Source organism: Pongo abelii, chromosome 14 (genome assembly GCF_028885655.2).
Source record: "Pongo abelii isolate AG06213 chromosome 14, NHGRI_mPonAbe1-v2.0_pri, whole genome shotgun sequence".
In the NCBI taxonomy this organism is placed as follows: Eukaryota; Metazoa; Chordata; class Mammalia; order Primates; family Hominidae; genus Pongo; species Pongo abelii.
The window spans coordinates 34,704,461-34,730,431 of record NC_071999.2 but is presented as its reverse complement, the minus strand read 5'-3'; the positions used below and the strand labels follow the sequence as shown (position 1 = coordinate 34,730,431).

Here is a 25,971-nt window from a genome sequence, read left to right as displayed (position 1 = left end):
TGAGGTGGTAACAGGTAATATGGGAAAGAAAATTGGTTCTGTAGTTAAATACTCATTCACTGCAAGAATTCTGTGTCCTTTTAATATGTTAACATATATGACACATCTCCAAGAAGGAAACATATAAAATAGTGTTTTGTAGATTTATCTGACGTCAGAACCTCTTTCTCCCCAGAATACCTCTTGGGGGTTGGTGTTCCAGAAAACATAACTTTGGGAATTATAGGAACCTAATGAGGAAAGACGTTTAAGAAATAAGGAGTTAAATTGTGTGGAATGTTGCAGAGACTAAGGAAGATGAGAAATGAGAAGAAGGTTTTTGATGTTTTCATTAGATGGTCATAAGTAACCTTTAAGAGCACAGTTCAGTAGCATGGCTTCAATAGACACAGGTTTAAAAGGAATGAAAGATAAAGAGTTAGTGATAAAGAAATTAGAGCATTGGATTTATGTAATTTTACCTCTATTCAAGGCTAAAGTGTGACTGATAAGAATGAATTGGTCATTATTGAATGTTTATGTGTCCTGTGTATATTATTATATTCCTAAATAACGTTCTCTTTTTACTTAATGATTTTCAGATATTAGTGAGGAACTTTAACAGTCATCTAGAACAATACCTCTGAGGACCATTAGTTTCCTTTTCATAGGGTGAAGTCATACATTAAAATGATCTTATTTTCTAGCCATGGCATCAAGCATTAAACCATTTCCCCATGTTTTCTTAAAAGTATGGGGAAAGATGCACCTTTTTAAATTCTGTGTTTTTACAGTGTCCATCTTATGTGAATTTTATTCTAATATTAAAGACCATCTCTGGGTATATTCTGCTCTTTCATGCAACAGTGATACAAATATTTAATTGATAGTTATGCTATAAAAGGGGGAGTCATTTTTATATTCCCCCTAACAATAAGTAGATTATTTTAATTACAGCTATTTTAACATTTTTAAAGGTAACAATGCTATGTCATAGGACTTCTGGCTGACTTTCCATTACACGCAAAATTTTGTTTCTACATCAATACATTATGCTCAACATATTTGAAAAAAAGCAAATAAACTTGAATTTCAGTGACCTGGTTGTGTTAGCCCCATTGCCTGCTGAGGTGGCTGAATGCCTTATAGCAAACCCAAAGTACTGTAGAGCTAGCAACTGTGTTTGATCATCTCTGTATTTTCTAGCGCATTTAGCCTAGTGCCTTTTTAACACACATTTGTGTGTTCAGTCTTTTGAAGAATCAGCTGAAAGTAGAACAATCTTGAACACATTAATAATACAGGTATAGCTCCCCTCCCTCTTAGAGATTTTGGCATATGAAAGATTCTGAATTTTGCAGTGAAGAAACTTACTTGAATTGAAATTTTCTTTTATATTTTTAAATTGTGATAAAATACATATAACATAAAGTGTACCATCTTAACCATTTTAAAATGTGCAGTTCAGTGGTATTTTACATTTGTGATGTTTTGCTACCATCACCACAATCTGTCTCCAGAACTCTTTTCATTTTGCAAAACTGAAACTCTATGCCCATTAAACAATAATTCCCACTGGGCGTGGCGGCTCACACCTGTAATCTCAGCACTTTGGGAGGACAAGGCTGGTGGATCACCTGAGGTCAAAAGTTCGAAACTAGCCTGACCAACATGGTGAAATCCTATCTCTACTAAAAATACAAAATTAGCTGGGTGTGGTAGTGCATGCCTGTAATCCCAGCCACTTGAGAGGCTGAGGCAGGAAAATCTCTTGAGCCCAGGAGGTGGAGGTTGCAGTGAGCCGAGATTGCGCCGTTACACTCCAGCCTGGGCAACAAGAGCAAGACTCCATCTCAGAAACACACACACACACAAACACTATTCCCCATTAAGCCCTACCTCCATTCCCTGGCAACTGCATTGTTTGAATTTTTAAACCCATTTCCAAAATTATTTCACAGGAATTAAGAATTCTTTTTTTCTTAGCATCTACTTATATTCCCTAGAAGTTCCATGGGTCAGAGAAATGCAGGATTAGTTTTTAGTTAGTATATAGCAGATTAATTAAGGAGTATTTTGTCTCAAAAGTTGTGTAAATCCTAAGAGAAAACAAGCTTTTCTGGAGAGGCTATTTGAATAAGATAGAAATCGAATATTTAGAAAGAAACAGGAGGAGTCTTGAGAGGGTGTTTTGGGGTGGCATCGAAGTGTGCTGGAACAAGCCCTGACCTAGGAGGAAGAAAACCCAGGTTCTAGCCAGCCTCTCAGGGCATCTCTGTCCTCGTCTTTTCCTTATCTATGAACTGGATGAATTCTGAGACTCCTAGTTTTAAAAACTGTTCAGTGTTGAATGATTGAGGAATATTGTGAAAGGCATAGAATTTAAAGTAGTACTGAGAATCTGATAGCAGCATAGAATAAGTAGGAGAGAGGGAATCTGGGAATTGACACAACAAAGGAGCAGACATCTCAACGGGGATATTGTGGAAGGCTCAAATAATGGTAAAGCTAAGACAAATAAGTGTAGACATAAAAGATTTATCCTGTATCATACCTGAATTTATTGGAGTAACTAGATGGTTAGAGAGAAGAGAAAGTACTATATAAGGTTCTGGAAATGTGCCTTGCGCTAGAACTATTCAAAAGAAAATGGGTGCCTAGTTGATCTTCAATAAATACTGGTTAATTTCAGGCTGTCTTATCCAAAAAACTTCCACCATCATGCCCCCACTAATGGGAGGTGGACAGAGGAAATAGAATTGTCATCTTCCTGAAATATATGAAACTGTATCATGAATATATACTACTATTCCCCTCCCTGCTGTCCTCTCTAGTGCTTTGCCTTTACCATTTCCCTTTCTCCTTTCTTAGTTTAATATCTTCAGCGTTTGGGTGACAGAAACAATTGTACTGAACAGTTGTTCTTAATTTAATGAGCCATGTGACCTAAAGATATGCCCCAAAACAAAGATTTCTCTAGAAATCAGCCCAGTGCCCTAGAGAAAGTACTTTTGAATTCATTCAAATTTGTTATTTAAGTTAATAGTATGTATAGAAAACTAAAGGGCTACCGTTGCACGTTGAAATCAGGTTAAAGCTGTTACCTTGTATCCTAGATGCAAGGGATATCCTACAGTCAGGTTTTAAAGTGATACTATAATTTAATTTCAGAATCAATATGTTCTGTGAGCTTACAGGATTTTGAACTTGGAAAAAAAGTAATTTTAAGAATAATCTGCAAGAATTCTCAATAAAACATACTATCAGTCTTCTCATGGAATTTTAATTTTATCAAAGTTTCCCAAACTGAAAGTAAATGTACATTTTAAAGTACTAAAGGAAAGAGCATTATATAGTTAGCATTATGTGATTTACTAAACTGATGATGGATATAATGATGATGATAATTTGTGATAATATCTAACTATTAGGGACTTATGTACTGGGCACTAAATGCTTTATGAATTGTGAGTTTTATACTTTGATTCTGAAATGTATTTATAAGAACCCAAAGTTTTCTTTGTTTCTTCACTGATGAAGAAAAAAATAACAGTTTACTGATGAAGAAAAAAATAACAGTTTACGTAGAAAGCAAGGAGGCTAATTAACTATTACGGTTCATTCATCTCTATAGCCCAACAGCTTTTTGTTCATGTTGAGTGTTCTCCCAAAAATATTTTAGCTAATAAGTAGTTGAATGGTTTCTATAATTCAAAAATTATTAAATGTTGCTTTGGAATGTAGTTGCTTTGGAATGAGTTTTTAACTCATTTTAAAATGAGTTAAAATGTTCTGCAAGTTCACATTCCAAGTAAATGATATGTTGTAAAAGTTTTATTTGGGAACTTAAGCTAGAGGACTCTCTGACCTCTCTTATCTACCTCATAGGGTAGGTAAATGTTTCCACAAGTAAAAACAGGAATCTCACTGAGTGTTCTACCTATAAGGATTTAATATTAACATTTAATAAATATTAGAATCTACATCATACTAAATGCTAAACAGAATATAGAAAAAGATCCCATAGCTTCTTCCATCCATTTAGCAAATCTAAATGTACCCTAGTTTACAACTTCATGCCTCAGTCTAGTGAATACAAGTAAATTCATAGTTAGGAATTCAGATGTATTATAGGTTAAAATCTGTTTTCACAGATGGCTTAAATTACTTCTTCGCAAATATGATTGCTGCCCCATTTCAGTGGGGGAGAGAAATCCTTTCTTGACTTCTCCAGTTCTATTTTGAAATTCTTTTTCTACTCTTTTTTTCAAAAAGTGGGTCATTATTTCATCCAGGATGATTAGATGGCCAAAGGATTTATTAATGCCACTCCCTCTCAGACATCTATAAGCTAGAATGTGTGAATTGGGGTAGAGGGTGAGGAGTGCAAAGCATTCTAGGCAGAAGGAAAAACCTGTGTAAAGGCCTTGGGGCAAGTAAGACATTAGCAGTTTTGACTGAAAGACCCCTGTGATTGGAGCCTAGTGAGGGGAAGAGTGGTGGAAATGATGCTGGAGACTAAGCAGGCCCATATAGGGACCATGGTACAGAGTTGCTGGGTCAGTTGGTCTTTAGTAGAGTGGTATGGTAGCTAGGTGCTGTGGGCTCAGATGCACCTAGCCTCAAATCTCAGCTTATCTGCTTACTAGAGTCTCTAAACTGTCCCACAGCTCTAGAATGGGAGAGTAATACCTTTTTCAGAGATAGGCTAGGTAGAATAACCAAGTGCACTACCTGAAATATACTACACCACTCAGTAAATGGCAAGCTATTATTTTTACTTTTTATAACTCACTGTTCCACACCCTACTTAGGAATCTCAGACCCACAGCTGCTTCCTTTTTATTATTTTTAAAATTCGTCCAGCAAATATTTATCAAGCACTTACAATTACATATCCTAACTATCCCTCCCTCCCATAGTTATCTGTTTGTGTGTCTCTCATAGCTTCAAGGTTATGAGATCCTCAAGGAGTTTCATATTAACGTTTTGCAATCCAGGTACCAAGTAGTGTCTGTTTTAGAAAATGTTTGAATAAATGAATAAAAGAAAGTTTATGAAGTACATAATTACCATATTTTAGCACTGCAATTGTTTGAATAATTTTTATTTTAAATCAGTCTTACATAGGAAAATGAATATATCGCTTCCTCATTCTTTGTTTCTTTTACAGTACAGTTAGCAAAAATTCAAAATATGCCCTTTATAAATTCATAACTCTAGAAAATGTTTATTTTAAAATGTACATATTAAAATAAGTCACTGATAGGTTTATATCTTTTTTCTAGATCAAGTAGCTGTTTTAATATGATGTTATTTTTTAAAAACTATTCATTTTCAAATGTAAATAAGAAAAATAACCAGAGACCGACATAAACACCAAATTATAAAAAGTTGAGCACTTAAAAAAAATCTTTTTAAGACAATTATAAATTAACCATGCAGTTTTCAGAAATAATACAGAGAAATCCCAAACACTGTTCACCCAGTTTTCCCTAATGGTAGCATCTTACATAATCACAGTGCAGTATCACAACAAGAAATTGATAATGATAGGCCAGGCATGGAGTCTCACGCCTGTAATTCTAGCACTTTGGGAGGCTGAGGCAGGTGGATCACCTGAGGTCAGGAGTTCGAGACCAGTCTGGTCAATATGGTGAAACCCCATCTCTACTAAAAATACAAAAATTAGCCAGGCGTGGTGGCGTGCACCTGTAGTCCCAGCTACTCGGGAAGCTGAGGCAGAAGAATTGCCTGAACCCAGGAGCCAGAGGTTGTGGTGAGCCGAGATCCCGCCACTGCGCTCCAGCCTGGGTGACAGAGTGAGGCTCCATCTCAAAAGAAATTGGTAATGATAAAATTCACAGACTTTATTAATATTTGTCCAGTTTTATATGCATTTATGTGTGTGTGTGTGCCTGTGTGTATGTGTTTAGTTCTATGCAGTTTTATCACAGATAGATTCCTGTACCAACTACCACAGCCAAGATACAGGAGAGTTCCATCACAAGGATTCTTTGTGCTACCCTTTTATAGGCAAAGTAACCCTTCCTGTCTCCCCTTCCAGCTGGCCATTCTCCATCTGTATAATTTTGTCATTTCAAGAATATTGTATAAGTGGAATCATATAGTATGTTACCTTTTAAGCATAATTCCCTTGATATATGTTGGGAGTTGTTTTTGTTTTTTTTTTTTTTCAAAGATTTGCAAAAAGGGTCTAATACCTTTCCCACTGGCTACCTGCTTGTTGTTGCCATTTAGCGAAGAAGGCAGGAATGAGCAGTAGAAAGGCAAAGGGTGCTTCTGTTGATGGTTTTCCCTAAGGAAGACTGGCATGTGAAGTAGAGTATCCCAATACTCATTTTATTCTTAAGAGATTTTCAGAGGAGAAGTGGGAATTCTTTTTCTAATCAACGTATTTGTCTTTTGGTAGAAAACAGTCTTTTTAAAGGGCATGGTCCATCTCTGTAATTATATTTTATATCCAAAGACCGTTCTAGTCAGTTCCATCTTCTATCCTCCCTCTTTCTTTCCCCTCATTTTTTTCCATCCTGACCAACTAAAAACATATTATTTTATAAACTAAGTTCTATATGTAATTTCCCCAAATTGATACTATCTAACAAATAGAAATGGCAGTTTGACTAAAAATGGTTCTAAGTTGAAATTAACATGCATTGAAGAGTTCTCGTTGTATCCATTGGCCTTACAGGAAGTCATCATGGTAGTTCTGCCTCACTGACAGTCTTGATTTGTTTTGTCTCAAAAGTAAATATAAAAAATATATAATTCATTTGAATGATCTCAATGCCGTCTCTTAGGAACTTTACTACATAAGAGCTCTCATACCAAGTCAGAGTCCTTATTACCAGTTTTCTTTTAGACAGGCATATACACAAAGTATATTACATTTTAAGCTGTAAATAAGTCTTATTTTTAACCTGTTGTTGATGTGTCAAGGATCCCATTACCCTACAAGCAGAGGTTTTTAAATGTATTTTATACTTAGACTTAGCTTGGCCTCAAAGAAGTAAAAAGGCCTTTCACTAATAAATATTTAAATAATAAGTACTTAATATTTTAAAGGAAACAAGCTCACATTTATAGAAATTGTCATACATTTACTGAGAGGAGCTACAATTAACATTATTTATCTGAATAAGCCCTGGAAGATTCTTATTATAGCATAGGAACAATTAACTAATAACCAGCCCGGTATCCAGTTGTTTATTTGCGTGATTGCTTTCAAGATTTCTTCTAAAGGAAATTATGGGAATCCAGTGTTTTTCTCCATCTTTCTTACAGTCCTAAGATATACTTGACAAGCATACTGAGGCAGATTCGTGGCTCTAGACTAGTAGCAAGCTTGTCTCATAGATATAAGCATAGGCCCAAGTTAAGACCAATCTGTTAATTGTCTATATCTATTAACCTAGTCCGTTTGAAAAGTAGGCCCAAATGTATATGTTAATATGGTAACTTAGAATTAATTTTACTTTTCAAAATACCTTACTAAATGATAACGTTTATGTTAACTGTGGCATTGCTGACAGTAAAGATCCAGAGCCCAAAACAAATTAAAGATTGAGGTGTTCACGCATTTGAACTATCTGCATGACCACAGCACTACCAAGAAACAATTATTATCCATTCCTGTTCTACATACTATGCCACTCATTCAATACAATGCCAGAACGCTGAAGCCTAGGTTTGAATCAGCTCTGACCTTTCTAGTCTGCACTTTCACTTGCATCTTGAAACTGAAAAAACGGAAATATTAGTCAGCAGTTACTGGCTGAGCACCTACTATGTGCCAAACACTGATCCAGGCACTGAATGTTTCAGGCAAGAGTTACTTTACTCAACAGTACAGTGTTGTGGGTTTATTGCTGCTCTTTTCAATTTTGGACATAAGCTTCTTTCCTGAAGCAGTTTTGCTGTAAGACTTGATACATTTTTAGACTTGTGTTTTTACAGAGTTACTGTTGCAGTTGTCATTTTCTCCCCCTTCCCCACCCAGAAGGGTGATTAGGTTTTCTCTGAGTAGAAGATTTTAAAATCTTACCCTGCTTTTTGTTCTCATTTTATACTTCCAAACTACTTTCAAACTCTACTGTGAGTTAACAAACTCAAATGTTTTCTGGAACTAGACAGTTTCCTGAGTGTCTGAAGCAGGCCAGGGGGAGTAAGGAGAGAGTAGTAGAGTCTGTGTCAAACTGAAGATTCATAGCCACCTATAAACATTAAAATAATATTTTTTAAATTTGGTTCAAACATATTTTAGAGGCCATGAGTTTCCAACATTCTGAATATCTAGATAAATATGAACTCTTTAGACCATTGATTTTTGAAATATGAAAGTGTAATATCAGTTTATTGGCAACTGTGATGTGTGTTAGTTTTAAATTAGGAAATGCTGAGAATTTTGTGGCACGAACCCAGTTAAATTTATGGAGTACGGTATGTGTGTCTTGTTTTGTCTTGTTTTGGTTTGGTTTGGTTTTCCTCTCACAAGCTTAAAAGCTCAAAAGCTTGTGAGAGGAAAAAAAGAGAGAGATTGGGAATGTTCAAAGATAATTGAACATTATCTAGAACATCTAGAACAAAGACATCTAGAACAGAAGGTCTTAGGTTCAATGAATAGTCTTCAAAGGATCCATGAATATCTCATAACTTCATTTTTAAATGTTGTATTTCTATATTTATGTGCTTAATGTTTTCTATAAAAAGTAGGCTTTGTTGATTTATTTTTATTTTATTTTTTTTTTAGAGATGGGGTCTCATTCTGTCACCCAGGCTAGAGGGCAATGGCATGATCATTGCACTGTATCCCCACAGCCTCGAACTCTGGGTGCAAGTAATCCTCCTGCCTCAGCCTCCAGAGTAGCTAGTACTATAAGGCATGTGCCACCACACCTGGCTTTTTTTTTTTTTTTTAATTTTTTGTAGAGACAGGGTCTCAGTTTGTTGCCCAGGCTGGTCTCAAACTCCTGACCTCATGCTATCGTCCTGCTTCAGTCTCCCAAAGTGCTGAGATTACAGCCGTGAGCCACTGCACCTGGCCAACTTTATTTTTTAGAGCAGTTCTAGGTTCACAGCAAAATTGAGAAGGTGGCAGAGATTTCCTATTTACATTTTTCCCCCATGCATACACGGCCTCCCCTATTATCAGCATTCCCCCACCAGAGCGGTATTTATTACAATTGATATGCTTATTTGTCTACTTAAGAAAATCATTTATATTTCTTTGAAAGCCCATACCGATAGAGTACTTGATAGCATTAACTTTTTAAACTATTAATAGTTTATTAGGAATATCCTGAAATGATTGAGTACTCTTTGAATTAAATGTTACTGTATTTTAGAAGTAATACAGACTTAATGTAAAAATTAGAAAATGCAGGAATACACAAAGAAGAAACTAAAGATGAAATAAGTACTGTTATATTTGGTACATATCCTTCAAGACTTTAGTTTGTACATATATATGTGTGAGATATACACACCCATACTATTGAAATATAAACAGAGTTCTGCTTTGTATTTTAGGGTTTTAAACTGTCAGAAGCACTATTTATTTATTTATTTTGAGGCGGAGTTTCGCTCTTGTTGCCCAGGCTGGAGTGCAGTGGTGTGATCTCGGCTCACTGCAACCTCTGCCACTGGGGTTCAAGTGATTCTCCTGCCTCAGCCTCCCAAGTAGTTGGAATTACAAGCGCGCACCACCACGCCCTGCTAATATTTTGTGTTTTTATTGGAGACTGGGTTTCACCAGGTTGGCCAGGCTGGTCTCGAATTCCTGACCTCAGGTGATCCACCCGCCTCAGCCTTGCGAAGTGCTGGGATTACAGGTGTGAGCCACCACGCCTGGCTAGCACTTTGATTTAATTCAAAGTTATAAACTGCTGTACCAGAGAGGCAAGAAACCAAGTTGCTGTAATAAAACATTTTAGCAGCAAGAGAGGCCTGATCTCTTTATATGGAATGACAGGAAAACAAAGTAGAAAAATTTGTCGTTGAAGATAGAAAATATAGGATAGGTAGGATAGGTAAATGTAGTCTTAGTTATACCTTTTCTCAACCTTATTAGTAAACAGGTTACTTGTTTAGCAACCCATGAATATTCTATATTTTCTAGCCTGTTACAGCACAGCAAAGGAATTTATAACACGAAAGTTGAATAAACAAGATGTTTTTAGATCCAAGTAATTTAGTTTTTAGTTTTTGTTGATTTTTTTTGTCAACCTTCTCACCAATCATAGTTTCTATTTTATCAAAAGCTGCTTCCCTTTTTAAAGGGAGCCTCACATTTCTTATTTTCTATATATATATATTTCTTATTTTTTTTATATTTATATATATATATATATTTTTTTTTTTTTTTTTTTTTTTTTTTTTTTTGAGACAGGGTCTCGCTCTGTCGCCCAGGCTGGAGTGCAGTGGCACAATCTCGGCTCACTGCAAGCTCTGCCTGCCGGGTTCACGCCATTCTCCTGCCTCAGCCTCCCGAGTAGCTGGGGCTACAGGCGCCCGCCACCATGCCCAGCTAATTTTTTGTGTTTTTAGTAGAGACAGGGTTTCACTGTGTTAGTCAGGATGGTCTCGATCTCCTGACCTTGTGATCCACCCGCCTCACCCTCCCAAAGTGCTGGGATTACAGGCGTGAGCCACCACGCCTGGTTTGTATTTTTCTTTGTGTGTATTATTCAACTTAGGCTGCCACAGCAAAATACAGTAGGCAGGCAAAATACCATTGCCTTCTTGCTGTCCCCACCTGGAGGGCAGGAAGAAAGAGGGAGAGAGCATAGGAGCCGAGCTTTTTCTCTTCTTATAAGGCCGCTGTTGTACAGAGGAGGACCTCACCCTTACGATCTCGCTTTAACCTTAATTACCCTATCCTCCAGACACAGTCAGTTTGGGAGGTAAGACTTCAATACAGAGATTTTGGGGAGATGCGAGTCAGTCCATAGCAAACAGGCATGTGTTCTTTTGTTCCCACAATACTGTTTTATACCTGGCTGCTTTCTCTCACTTAATATATTGTGGCTATCTTTTCATGTCAGATCATACAGGTCTTTATCTCATGTTGTTTAACAGCTGCATGGATTTCCATGGTAAGGATATACTATCATTTATTTTCCCATTTCCATATTGATAGACATCAGGGAAAATCAAAAGTAGCTTTGGTGTCACCTTTACAGATCCTAAAGACTAAATCTATTTCCTTTCATCATTTTTAAATGTTATAATTTGAGTAAAAGCCCAATGGAAATTAATTTTAAGCTTAAAAAATTTTAAGAAGTATTAAGTTCACATAATTTGTATAACTCTTAATTAGGAAGCTTGAATTTAATTATATTTTTTCTAGTTAAACACAAGTGGCTGAACTATTAGGGGCAGAATTTCTTGGGCATTAATGACTGAAGAACCTTAAATATTCCATATAAGTTCATAGGGTAATATGTATTTGTTATTCATACATTAAGAGAAAGCCATGAGTAGTAATGTATCTGTGAGGACTAAAATTCATATTGTGTTGCATAGATGTTAGGTTCCTTGCTTGAAGAATTGCTCATTACTGATTTGCTATAGGAAGTAAACAAGGTGGTACTTTCGTAGAGTGTAATCATTCTTGCAGACTGCTTCTTGAACTTGTTCAAGTGGAACTCAAAGTTTTTGGCTCACTTCTTTACAGCAACATGTTTTTATCAGATCTCTTCCTGTATTCAGCTATTTGGTATAATTCCATTCTAATTAGAAAAAGCAGCAAGAAATTCTTATTGGGCATATTGAAAGGGCTTTTCACCTGGAATGTAGATTATTTTCTTTTATCTTCTAAAAAACTTTTAATTGAAATATGTAGATAGAATACAGGTTCTAATATGAAATCTACTTCCACTCCATCTAATATGAAATTCATTTGCATTACATTGAATCCAGAAATGTGTACATGCATTTTTATAGGGGAGATATTTTATAACTTTCAACAAAATTTTCAAATAAGAAATCATCAAATTGGTCAGATGCTGGGAGTGACATTGGCCGTGGTGGCAGGAAGGATAGCAGATCAGTGACTGCTGTGATAGGCACCAGTTTATTCATTGTACACTCTGACAGCTTAAAGATTTTCTGGTATTTTTAATAAGAAAAAAGTTAGTAACTAAAAAGGAGAGCTTGGGTAACCTGGGACCTGGCACAATTCAAACTGGTACAATGAGGTTCTCTGTTCTTTATATATAAAGAAACTAGGCTAGATTGCCTTACCAGGGCACAGCTCTGGACTGGACCCAACTTTTAGTAGGATCTTACTCTTTTAACAAAGGCCAGGAGTAATAGAAACAACACTTGTATTTCTATGACTTACAGGGAAATACATAGATATGGTGTTTTTTAAAAATAACATTAATTACAACAGATAAAAATTAAACATTTGGGAAATACATTAACAATGGTATAAGCAAATATATATTGACTTAGAAATGTGAAGCCAGTAGATCTCAAACACTTTAATTCTGTTATCCCCCTTAGGGTTATCACTGAGGGTGAATTTATATCCTTTGTCCCATGTGTCCTACCTTACTCCCCCTAAAAAATATATGGTCATGCAGTTGGGACTAAAAGAGCTACTATTATTGATTCCTTCTTTAACCATGATAAAGTTCTTTAAAATTAAAGTTTCTTGGCTGGGCACGGTGGCTCACACCTGTAATCCCAGCAGCAGTTTGAGAGGCTAAAGTGGGCGGATCACTTGAGGTCAGGAGTTCAAGACCAGCCTGGCCAACATAGTGAAACCTCATCTCTACTAAAAACACAAAAATTAGCCAGGCGTGGTGGTGGGCACCTGTAATCCCAGCTACTTGGGAGGCTGAGGCAGGAGAATGGATTGAGCTTGGGAGGCAGAGGTTGCAGTGAGCAAAGATTGTGCCACTGCACTCCAGCCTGGATGACAGAGCAGAAACTCTGTCTCAAAAAAACATATATAGTTTATTGTTAATTTGTCTAGGTTTTAATAATTTTCATAGGATAAAAACTTGTATATAGTTTATTTTCTTTTAATTATATTTTTTAAGAAGTAGAATATCAACTAAATTTTTTTCTGGTTAGTGACGAGATCTGCAGTGCCAACATTTTTATTAATTTTTGGGTAAAAATGTATATTCTATAATAATAGTGATAACTTGCAAAAGGTCAATTCTGAACATTGTTGGAGTGATTAAAAGCATAATGAATTTTGGTTTTCCTGTGTTCATTTATTATGGCAAATATGTCTGACACACACACACACACCCCCTTTAAATAATAGGAAATAAAATCAAATATCAAATTCCCATTCTTTTTAAAAAAGTTTTATAGAATTTAAATAAAAACCACAATATGGCATTGGTAATAATTTAGGATGTGATTGAAATGAAAAGCCTTTTTTACTTAAAAAATTTTTAGATTTATGTTAAAAGAATCATTGTCTTCTTTCAGATAAATTTGCGCCTCATTTTGGTAAGCGGAAAAACAAAAGAGTTCCTGTTTTCTCCTAACGACTCTGCTTCTGATATTGCAAAGCATGTATATGACAATTGGCCAATGGGTGAGTGATATTTTTCTCTTGAGTATGAATAATGTTGATTCTTTATGCCCTACCTTGTCTCACAAACATTTTGAAACTGTTATAAACATATAACATTTAAAAGAACAACCGAAAATTGAGAGTGTAAGGCTCAGATTTAGAGGATCATTGTATCCTTCCTTATCTTGCTCTTCAGCAGTCTCATTCCCAAATGGTAAAGGAGCCCAGGATGCAGTGGCTCTGCTTCTGCCTTAGAACTGTTTTAATGTAAGTGAAAAAAAAATTTTTTTTTTTTTTTTTTGAGATGGAGTCTCGCTACGTCACCAGGCTGGAGTGCAGTGGCGTGATCTTAGCTCACTGCAACCTCTGCCTCCCGGGCTCAAGTGATTCCCCTACCTCAGCCTCCCGAGTAGCTGGGACTTCAGGCGTATGCCACCACACCCAGCTAATTTTTGTATTTTTAGTAGAAACAGGGTTTCACCATGTTGGCCAGGATGGTCTCAATCTCTTGACCTTGTGATCCACCCACCTCGGCCTCCCAAAGTGCTAGGATTACAGGCGTGAGCCACCATGCCTGGCCAAAAAATATTTTTAATAAAGAAAAATGCAGCCAGGGATGGTGGCTCATACCTGTAATCACAGCACTTTGGGAGACCAAAGCAGGAGGACTGCTTGAAGCTAGGAGTTTGAGACCAGCCTGTGCAACATAGCAAGATGTCATCACTGCTAAAAATTTAAAAATTAGCTGGGCATGGTGGCACATGCCTGTAGTCCCAGCTACTTGGGAGGCTGAGGCAGGAGGATCACTTGAGGCCAGGAGTTTGAGGCTGCCATGAGCAGTTATCACACCACTACATTCCTGCCTGAGCAACAGAGCAAGACCCTGTCTCAAAAAAAAAAAAAAAAAAACAAAAAACACACACACAAAATAGTGAATATACACACACCTTCATATATCAGTAAACCTATTTTTACCAAAACACAAAGTAAGAGGAAAGAACAACTATTTTTAACAGATAATACATTCTCTATGGTCTTCTCTAGATAGCCTATTTAAAATTAAGTTTGAAACAAAGTTAACTTCTAATTCATGTCAGTTCTTGTGTTCTCTGAACTACTATAAGGTCAAGATGATTAATGTCTGTCTGTGCTTTCCATTTTCAAGCCAGTAACCATAACAATCTTGGAAAATGTGTTTGGTATTTCTTCCTTTCTCTGATTTTTTTTATATAATAAGACTGTCAGCTGGGCATGGTGGCTCACATCTATAATCCCAGCTCTTTGGGAGGCTGAGACAGGCAGATCACTTGAGGTCAAGGAGTTCAAGACCAGCCTGGCCAAGATGGTGAAACCCCGTCTCTACTAAAAATACAAAATTTAGCTGGGCATGGTGTTGCACCCTTGTAATCCAAGCTACTCGGGAGGCTGAGGCAGGAGAATCTCTTGAACCCGAGAGGCAGAGCTTGCAGTGAGCTGAGATTATGCGTCTGCACTCCAGCCTGGGTGACAGAGCAAGACTCTGTCTCAAAAAAAAAAAAAAAAAAAAAATTGCCTCCCTCAAGTGAATTGTTGGTTTATTTTCTTCCTTTGAACTTCCCCAGTGTCATCTTGATCCTTATGTCGTGTATCATAGTGATATGATTTTTTTCAGCTGATTTCATTTAATTTTATTAGCAGAAGCAATTTGAACTTTTAAAGGACAAGACTTGTTTTGACAAAGAACATAGTATATATACAAAATGAGTCAATCAGATCAGTGTTTCTCAACCTTAAATAATATATGGAACTTTTCTAGAGGAAGATAATTCTTGTAGATCTCTAGTTGCTGACTTAAATTATTTTTATTATAATGCGTATTTTAAAATGTAGAAGCATAAACCCAGTTAAAACTCTTTATTCTTGTTAATTCATATACACAATCATAAAACTAAAAAAGATTGATTCAGAAAATGCAAATATAACTCTGAAACCAATAATGTTCAAATTAACAACATTAATGTGCTAGATGATGTATTTTTGCCAAAGCCGGCTCACTGCTTACACCATGAATACTGTTGAGTTTGTCATGCCTGTGTTCCTACATAGTGTTTGATGACCAGGTTGTCTGTAGAGTCACCACAAAACCTTTATTTATGCAGTATAACAAATTGTTACTCAGTTTTCTCTTAGGTAGAATGCATCATTTACCTGTTAAGTGAACCCCTGTTCTGATCTCATTAGCCTCTTAACAATTAAAGAAATACTGACTGCTTGGCGCCAGTACCATCATAAATTTAATGCACACGTGAGTACTAAAACCCCAAGGCTGCACTTGGTTATAAAGTGACTATTTAAATCATCTAGACAATCTCCTCCAGATTTCATTAAAATGAAAATACAGATTTTCCGGATTTTCATTAAAAAACAAATACAATTTAAAACTTCTTGAAGAGGACTTTTAGACCCTAAGGACATGTCTTTGTGGATTCATAGGCCTAAATTTAAGAAATACTGATTTAGACAAATACTTTCAACTACTGGATCTTTCTTCGCATTAGTAACCAAGCGGCTAGTTTCTAAGTCAGGGAGATGCTGAAGCTATAAAGGTTATAGCTAAGAAAGAATTTCAGAAAAGCTAAAGAAGACTAAATTTGGGCTCTAAGAATATCGGCTATTCTTTATAGCCAGGCAGGAATAGATAACTGTCAGTATGAAAAGCATTTTTAAATACCCAAGAATGATGTTGTTCTAAGTGTGATACAAAAAGATTACCTTTATGAGATTTTTTTTGGGGGGAGCGGTCATAGTAAGTAATAGCTTTTGATATATGGATATTATAGAAAAGATAACACAAGGTAGAAAAAGGGTAATCACTCTGAAATTTATTTGGGCAGTATTATAACTTAAGGTAAAAGAAATACTTTTACTTTCATAATTACTTACTTAGATATTAAAATTAGTTTAAATTCAAGTATAAGTCTTTGCCATAAATAGTATCCCAAATGAACAAACCATCTACCAGTACTGAAAATTGATGGTATCAGTGGATGTTCCCTTATTTTCAAAAAAAAGATTTTGATTCCCAGTATTTCCTCAGGTTGCCAAATCTACTCAGCAGTTTTAGACACTGCAAGGAATAAAGAGAAATACTTTAATTTTTATTTTACATAAAATACTTAAATTACAAATCTAAGTCTATATTGTATCACATAACATACTAAAGATCAGCAAATTAAATACTTATTGATGCTAATAACAAATATGTGGCAAATATTAATAGCAGAAAATACTTCATGCAACATACTTGTTGAAGGAATTACTTTTCCTTAGCATACCCTTATGCTATTTAGTGGAAATATTACTAACAGGTGGAATAGTCAGACACATAGCTGTTATTGGGTCAAAGGTTCAAAAAAATCTATTATACTTAGGATATGTTAATAACACCTGAAATTCTTCATTTAAGCTATATTCTAAGATGTCTCTAAATTTTAGATCCCTGGAGAGGGGAAGGGAGATAGCATATTACACCAGTGAAGTATGTGGAAATCATGACACTCTGTATAAGATAATGAAACATGGGGCTTCAGGTTTCTGCATCTCAAAAAAAAATTCACGTATTTTTAGAATATTAGTCTTTGTTTCCTGTGAATTAAACAATTACTGTCATTTACCTTTGTATCTATGGAGCACTTCCATCTTGACCAGAAATATTCTATTAAACAATAATTTTGGAATTGATGAATTCAAAGCAATTCGTACTGTAGTGTTAGAGACTTATTTGATCTTTCTTCTAGAATAGGAGGGACCTGGGAGCAATGGGATCAGAAGGCAACAAAGCCTTACAGGAGAGAGAAGAGGGAAGAGACTAAAGGCATGGGGCGGGGGCAGGAAATGACGGATTCGTTTCTCCTCTGCTCATTTCTGCTGTGCCTAAGTTACCTAGAGGCAGTGGTTTTATCAAATTCATATTCATCATTTTGAATAGTCAAAAAAAGGGCAAAAGAAAAGTCTCTAATTACTTCCTTTATCTTCTGTCACTCTTTCAGAATACTTTAAACTATTTTTTTGTGTTGACCATTATCTCTTTCTATAGGAAACAAACACATTAGAATTGTTGACAAAAAAGACAAAGGAATTCTCAGATCATTACTAAACTCAAAGCTTAAATTGTTACATCTACAAGCTCATGAAAATTACTAACCCTTTACCCAATCATAACACTAGTGTCCTTAAACCTTTATTTTAACGGAGTGGTTTCCATCTTTTACAGTAATATAAATTATAGGCTGAAGTTAAATATTCTGTTACCCATTCTACCTACCAGTTTGTCTTATTTTCTTTGTGTGTACACTTTTCTAGCTTTCATGTTTGTACAGTACCTCCTAATATATATTATTTTTTTCAGTTTCTTCCAAGTCTTCATTTTGGGTGAGGTGAACTAAAGTTGTATCTTCTCTAATGTTTACTAACTGACTTCAGATAGACAATAAGATAATATATCAACATTATCCAAAAGTAAACACAGTTTTTTTTGTTATTCTCAATATGAGTATATTAACTGTTTTTTAGATCTTTGTTAAGCCTGCTGTTTTCTAGCCTTAAATGTACATTTTTAACAGATACAAATTTTGGAGCATTATAATACTATGTGTTAATTACTGGTAATTGAAATTAATTTTAAAATGATATTTCTTTTTACTCAGTAGGTCTTTCCCAACTCTATTAACTTTAAACTTGGGGACTACAATTTGGTACATTTTAGCATTCTTTAAGAAGCAAAACGAGTCTGTTTGCAGCTCTTGCTACTTAAAAGAATAAGCAGTAACCAAGGTTGCAGTAAATGTATGAATAGTGACTGTTTCTAATAGTAGTAGGAAGCTCCAAGGGCCTTCTTTGTACTCTAACTGATTTGGATCTGAATTTTTAAAATAATATAGTAGTACCTTAATTATGTGTTGGAATATACCTAACCAGTGCACTGGATTCTTTTCAGACTGGGAAGAAGAGCAGGTCAGCAGTCCAAATATTCTACGACTTATTTATCAAGGACGATTTCTACATGGAAATGTCACATTAGGAGGTAACAGCCATCTTTGTAATGGGATTTAGTGTCTGTCTGATGGTAGCATGATTCGCTTGTTTTAAATGCTAATGTCTTTGAATTTACTAAAAAAAAATGATAAATTCAAACTATGAATTCTGCCTATTTCTGGTATGCCTACTCTTTCACATTGTATATTCTGTTAAATTTAATTTTAGGACTGTAGTAAGTATTTACTACCTTGTGAAATAAACTCTATCCCAGTATAGCTAGGATTCTATACCTACTATTTTTTAAATGTAACATTATTATATTTCCAAATAATATAATTCAGATGTAGTATTTTAAACTTAAGACTGGACACACAAACTAGGAAAAATTTATGATAGTTTTCAAATATATGAAGGGATGTTTTCAGACGTTTCTACCTGATACAGTTGCTAATCATGTGAGAATAAAGTAAGTGGCTGACATTAGAACAGCATTTTAGCGTAATAGTTGAAAGAACAGATTTTGGAACTAGACTATTTAAGTTATATATTAGCTGTACTACTTACTGGCTGTGTAAACCTTGGGCAAGTGACTTAACCAACCTGTGTTCCAGTTTCCTCATCGGTAAGATGGAATTACAATAGTGCCTACCTCATAGGTTAAGAAGGGTAGATTACTTTATATATTCAAAGTGCTTACATGCATAAATGGTGCTTGGCACATAGTAAACACCTTATTGTTAGCTATTATTTTTCTTTATATATGATTGGAGAAATGTAGCTCAATATTGCCCCCTTATGGGGTATATTTTCTACCATCAACAGGATTTGTTTAGTTTTGAAAATAGGTATTTCAAATATGTTCAGATAATTGGAAATGTATAGGCAAATGAAATGGTCTATCTAAATATATATTTCACTAAATATAGTCTTTTTCCTCTAAACCTAGTATTTAATCTGTTTTTCCTTAAAGGTAGAATATTTGCATTCATTCATTCAGCATGTAGTTAATAAATTCTTATGTGCCAACACTGTGCTAAGCACTTGGGAATACAGGATTGAATAAGACAGAAGCTCTTCCTTCAGGTTGCTCTGGTATTACATAGCACAAACAGATAAAATGCACTGGTAAAAATCCTGGGCAATAAGGGCTAAAGTAGATGAATGCAAATGATTTTATGACAACGTCAAGTGAGTAAAACATTTCAGGCTATAATCTCACACTGAGTTTCACTGGTAGTATTATAACTGGCCTAAAAAATGCTGCTATCTACTAAGAGATATCTGGCACTTTAAAATGGAGCTTTTTTGATTTGTACCTTTTTTTTTTTATAGCTTTTGTATAAATAGTTGGACCAACTCTTAATGCTCTTCATATAAGAATTGACTGTTAGCTCCCTGGCTATGTTGTACATTCATTAAGGATGGGATCATGTTCTAGTCTTTTTAAAATTCTCCATGGCTCATACAAGATCTTATGTGAATTAAAAATTGGTAAATGTTGGTTGAATTTAATCTGTTGATGATATGAGTGAACCTTGAAATGCTCCATTTCCCTTTTGAGTATTGATCTATGTGAGCAATTTCCCACCAACTCCATTCCTTAATTATCTTTTCTGTTGTGACCTCAGAGTTTGAACTTCATATTAAAGCTCATAGAATTTGTGTTAAAATCAAAACTATTGATTCATTCCCACTAAAGTGTAAGTTTTTACCAGTATTTTTTTGAAATCTGTTTTAGAATAATCAACAGATTGACTTATATAATTATTATCGTAATTCAGTGTTGCTGTCCTTCTTTTCAAAAACAATAAACTACCTCTAGTGTAGAAGCATGGCCTGGACCTCCGCGTTAATAATTGTAGCTGGATGTTTGAGCAAGTTTGGATAACAACATTCAACTATTTGTCTTTTGTGTCTCAGTTTTTCTTTTTAGCCTCCCTGTGTTCTTCAGTGTGAATAATAAAGAAGATAGCACACAGGGAAATGCAACCATCTTTAAATATTTGAGTGGCCTGTGTGGAAGAAGGCTTTGTGTGGCCCTAGAACTTGCTCTGTGTAGTCCTGTGAATTAGACTTAGGATCAATAACTGAAAATCAGAGACAGTTTACTATTCAATATAGGAAAGAATATGTGAACACACTGAACTACCTAAAGAAAGAATAGACTGCCAGGGAAAGTTAGTGAGATCTTGTTATAGGTGGTGGCCAAGCAGTGGATGACCACGAAGTAGTGGGTACACGGCCATGGGTGGAATTCCGCCATTATGCGGACAAAGTAGGAAGCCTGGGCATTCTCTGCCATTCTTGAAATTTTCTGCTTCAGTTAAGTTTCAGGTTGAAATGTTTGGTTATCAAATGTCTTAAAACATAGCCCTGAATCCCCCTTTTTGAAATAGAACCTTTATAGTCATATAGAGTTTCATTTCATTAAAGGAAAGGTGTGACAGCAGCCTTGTTAATCGGAGGGTGAAGAAGATGATCAGCTAAAGCTTTGGCATTCAGTATGGCCCATATTAGCATTTCCAAAAATGTGGCTCTGAAATAGTGAGCATGAGACTCATCTAGGATACTTATTTTAAAATGCAGATTTCTGCATGCCCTCCCTTCCCAACCCCCATCTCCTAATTTTACTACGGAATTGAATTCCTGGGTGACTTTTATGTACGCTAAAGGTTGAAAACCTCTATTCTGGATATTGTACTCTGTCATAGGAGAAAGCAGAAGCATCCACAGTGAAAGGAAGAAAACGCATTTTAGATTCTGGTATTCCTTTTCTTTCACATTTTTAAATGTTATTAACATCAATACCTACTATTTCTAGTTAAAATTCAGATGGAGAAGAAAAATAATAGCTCCCACGCATTACATTTGTAACTTCAAATGGTAAGCCTCTCAGGAGCTTTCCAGGCCTGTCTGACGTTTTTTACATTTAAATCTCAGTTCACCTGCCTTTTTTGTCAGATTCATTTTCCTTGCTATCTCAAAATGATGATGGTAGTATATACTGAATGCTTTCTTTGTACCAAGTTCTGTGCAAAGCACTTTGCTTGGATTGTTTGACTTAATGGACACAGCTACAAAGGGCAGGTAATGGAATTAGTATGTCCAGTTTAGTTGAGGAAACAGAAGCTTAGAGGGTAAGTAACTTGCTGAGAGTTACACAGTTGGAAGTAGCAGAGATGAAAATTTTTAATCCAGGTCTGTCTTATTAGAGTCAAGAAGACGGGTATGAGAATGATATACAGCTTGGTATGTGTACATTTTAAGTTCAGTTCAAGGTTTGAAATGTTGACCAGGCTTTCCCAACTATTTAGTGAAAATTTTAATAACATAAAGTCTTACTTACATTTTGATTTAAGTCAGGCCTAGGAAGTTATTCTAAAAGCCTCCCTTTTTTCATTATGTATTTATGGGCCATCGTGCTTCGTTTGAACATCAGAGGCTAAAAGTATAGACCAAATAATGGCTGGCCAACTTTAAATGAGATTGGAACTCACCTTGAATATATGAAATAGTAGTACTAGTGTTGAAGATAATTAGGATTCTTTTTAAAATCTGCATGTTAACCATCATCCTATAGAGCAAGTTTTAAAAAGCAGGTAGCTGGAGGATCATTATTGCTAAGTAATGATCTTAGGCCTTACTTCAGTTTGTAGTTTTTGAAGAGAGGGTAGTTTGAGGTGTCAGAACTAAAACATAACAACTATAGAAACAGTTCTAGAAGCTAAATATACCAGCTGCTTCTAATTTTATACACAGAGTAACAAAGGGATTTACCATGAAACTCAGTGTGTGTATTTGCCTTAGTGGACATGGGTGTGTGTTCTATGTCTGAAATATTTCATGATAAAATTTATTAAATTTATGAGTGAAAAAATGTTATAAAGACCTGATTAGGAAACAGTGATTATTGATAATGCCAAGAAAGTGATTATTTTAACCTAATCTTTTTAAGAAAATTCTTTTCTAACGGACAAATACAGGGTGAGAATAAATGTTTAAAATCAAATTTATTTCTTGCATTTCTACATCATAGTAGCCTGTTTAGTGCAGTAATTTTATTAGGCAATTGACAAGTAATTAGATTTAGAAATGAATATTTCTTAATCTAAACTTTTACCTAATATAGAAAAGAGTATTCTTTTAAAAAAAATTTAATCCTTTCTCCTCTAAAGGTAGCCTCTGATATTAGCCAATTACGTATTTTTTCTTATATCATTTCTTAAATAATATGGATAAATGTGTCAAGCAAATGGCTATATAACTGCAAAAAATAATTTTAAAATTTTAAATGTTATTTCTGATAATATTAACCTAATTTTGTGAAGGTACTCCGAGTTAAGTTCAATCTGTTAAAGAAGTCATAAAAAAGCAATCAATTTTTAAAATGGTTTTAAATCTGGATAGTGATTTTAGTAGGTCGATGTATGTGTAACTAATCATCTTTTGCTTTTCACATAGCATTAAAACTTCCTTTTGGCAAAACAACAGTGATGCATTTGGTGGCCAGAGAGACATTGCCAGAGCCAAACTCTCAAGGTAAGCCATGCACTGGAGAAGTATCTCAGTTGAGGCACAAAGACAGGCATTCAAAAATGCTGGGTTTTTCTTGGACATGCTGAGGGAAAGGAAGTTTGCATAGTTTATGAATAGAGATTGTCAAGCAAATAACCAGACATTTTTGAAACATGCTAAAATTAAAAGAACATTTATTACAGTTTCTTAATTTTGAAAAATGCAAACATTTTTAAAAACTCAAAACTACTTCTTCCTACACTTGATTGCCTAGCCCATTTTCCCCTCCAGTTCTAGAATTTTTATAAACAAGGCTCTTCTTCGTTTTCCCTAGGTCAGAGGAATCGTGAGAAGACTGGAGAGAGTAATTGTTGTGTAATCCTGTAAACACTGTCTGCCTAGTGTGATGTGATATAGTCTTTGTCTTTCATGCTGCTGGGACAGAAAAGACCCGACATTGCTTCAGAAACCGTTCAGAACAGTCTGCCTGTAAACCCATGGAACTGAATTACCACATGAACGCTGTCATCTTTTCTCATGAATTAAAAAGAACCAAGAACATTTTTCACTCCGATTTTTTATTTCTTGTATTTTTTGTTGAGCCGTTTTAAAACATACTGGTTTTTGAATGCAGTCAATCTCCAGGGGAAAAGTTAACAAGTTATCTTTCATAGCAGAAACCATTTTGCTGCCACAAAATTTTCATCATCAGAACTAATAAATCAAGTGTTCCAAATACAATTTGCACTAAAAAGATTGGCATTATTTTCCTCATCAGCAGAATTTATAACAGTTTATCGTATCTAGAAATACTTATATATACAATTCCACACTGGAAGACACTCAGCAATTAATGAAGTTAATTACTGGGCCAACTCGAGAGGAAAAAATGGAAAAGAAACTAAAATGTTGTGTGAATTCTACCAAAGTCAGCCTTGGTGGCTGCACTGGTACAGAATACTAAACTGAGTGTGACTATTTTCACTGCAACAAATGAAAAAACAAAATGTGCCTGTTTAAAGCACTCAGTAGAGGGCTGATGAAACTGTTTTTCCTTTAAGACATGCACTCTTGAGTCCTACAGTAACTGAGTGTTTGTTTAGACAGCACAAGAAGGGGTGAGAGTGCATCTCCTAGCCTTAATGTGGGAGGGTAGTTCCAGTCACTTATCGGCTTTCATTATTGTGCAGAAATACTAGAAAACCTCATTGATCAATTTTATGTATTTGAATATCAGCGAATTGAAATTTTCCATAATTATCATTAATTTGTAACCACATCCAGTGTCATGCTTACTCCTTAGAGTTCAGATGAATTGTTAAAAAAAAAAACTCCATAGTACTAATTTTGTTTCTTTATATAGTTTGCGTTTGATATTAGTGCTTGCAATTGTATTAAAGTCAAAAGCTGATTTTTATGGCATACACAATTAAGAATGCCACTTTTTCTTTTATTTCATGCCAATAATTTAAAGATTGATATGCTAAAAACAATTTGCACAGCACTAAAGCATGAGCTACTTTCATCTAAACCTGTAAAATTATGAAAGATTTTATATTTTTTCACTGGGAAGAAATTCTTCCTGGATGAAATTACAAATATGTGTAGAATATATTTAATAAAAGACTTATAAAATACCTAACTATAGGACTTAAAATATAGATTGGCGTGTAGTATATAGAACAATATTCCATATAAATAAGTTTAGCCTTTATAAAAATGAAGTTGCAGGCTGACATTACATTCTGTACTTATTAAGTGTCAACAGCCCTTACAAACATTAAATGTAAATGGTTTCAAATGGTCAGCGTTGTTTAAATGTAATCAGGTTATTTTATTCATTGTTAATGCTTTGATGAAAAGGCTTTATATGCAGTAGATCTACAAAAATATTGTTCATACTGATCAGAATTAAATTTGTATAGAGCAGAGTTTTAAAACGAATGTAAATAGCACTAAACGTTTTCTTTCTGCAACCTGTACTTACAGATTCTTCCTGTAAACTAAATAAAAAAAAAAAAATGATAGTGCATTTTGGTGGTAATTTTAAAGGTCTTGATTAGTTCAATAATTGTTTAAGCACTGTCTCATTCATGTTTTCTACTTTTATTTCTTAAGCTTTTAAAATTCATTTAATTAATATTCTGTTGTTGGTTTGGGGAGTATTCCCAATGTATCTTTGATATTTAACCTGGTTAATTTGTGTACAGTCACAACAATGGATAGAATTATGTAGTCTCTGTTATCACTAAAATGTTATATTCAAGAGATGTTAAATATTTATATGCTTTGTTGACTAGCTGAAATGTGAATTCTGTTAGTGTTGACTAAAGAATCTGGTAGTTGCTTAATTGGGCAATTAAACAATTTATGGCTCTATTCTTTTGTAAAACAAACTACTGGTAATTATTTTTAATACCTATTTTCATTCTAATTACTCTTTTTTTAAGTTAAAGACTATCAGTTAATTAAGATTGAGTTTTTATGATGGTTAAAAATAATTCTCTATTGGTTTTTCAATATATTTTTCTGTGTGTTCTCAGATTATGTATTTCCCTCAATTTAGAGTTTGCTAAGTGAGATAAACTGGTTCACTAGTAGAGAAAGAATTACGTCGCTTAATACCTAATATCATAGTTGTACAATATGAAAAAAGAATAAAAAGTAGCAGTAAAATTATATACTGAAAACACCAAAAATTTAGATGCCTTAATAGTATATACATGAAAATACTCAGCTGTCCCTTTAAAAATAATTCCTTGGACTGCCTGGTGGTTAAAATACGATTCCTCATATCCAAGGCTACTTTTGAAGATCCCTCTGCCAAAAATATAGCTCACTTACCTAAAGGTGAGAGCTGCATAGATCCAGTAATGTACATAAAGCCTGAATGATGAGGC

The 25,971-nt window shown here is 34.8% G+C and overlaps 1 protein-coding gene across 1 annotated transcript in view; it reads left to right on the top strand.

The window, feature by feature from the left end:
- UBL3 (ubiquitin like 3) overlaps positions 1-25,096 on the top strand; it is an 85,641-nt gene extending 60,545 nt beyond the window's left edge. Inside the window, exons 2-5 of the mRNA XM_002824136.5 lie at positions 13,453-13,561; positions 18,516-18,602; positions 23,018-23,095; positions 23,406-25,096. Of these exons, the coding sequence (XP_002824182.1) occupies positions 13,453-13,561; positions 18,516-18,602; positions 23,018-23,095; positions 23,406-23,458 (327 nt within the window). The 3' untranslated portion in view covers positions 23,459-25,096. The remainder of the gene's footprint in view (positions 1-13,452; positions 13,562-18,515; positions 18,603-23,017; positions 23,096-23,405) is intronic.
- Positions 25,097-25,971: the final 875 nt, after the last annotated feature.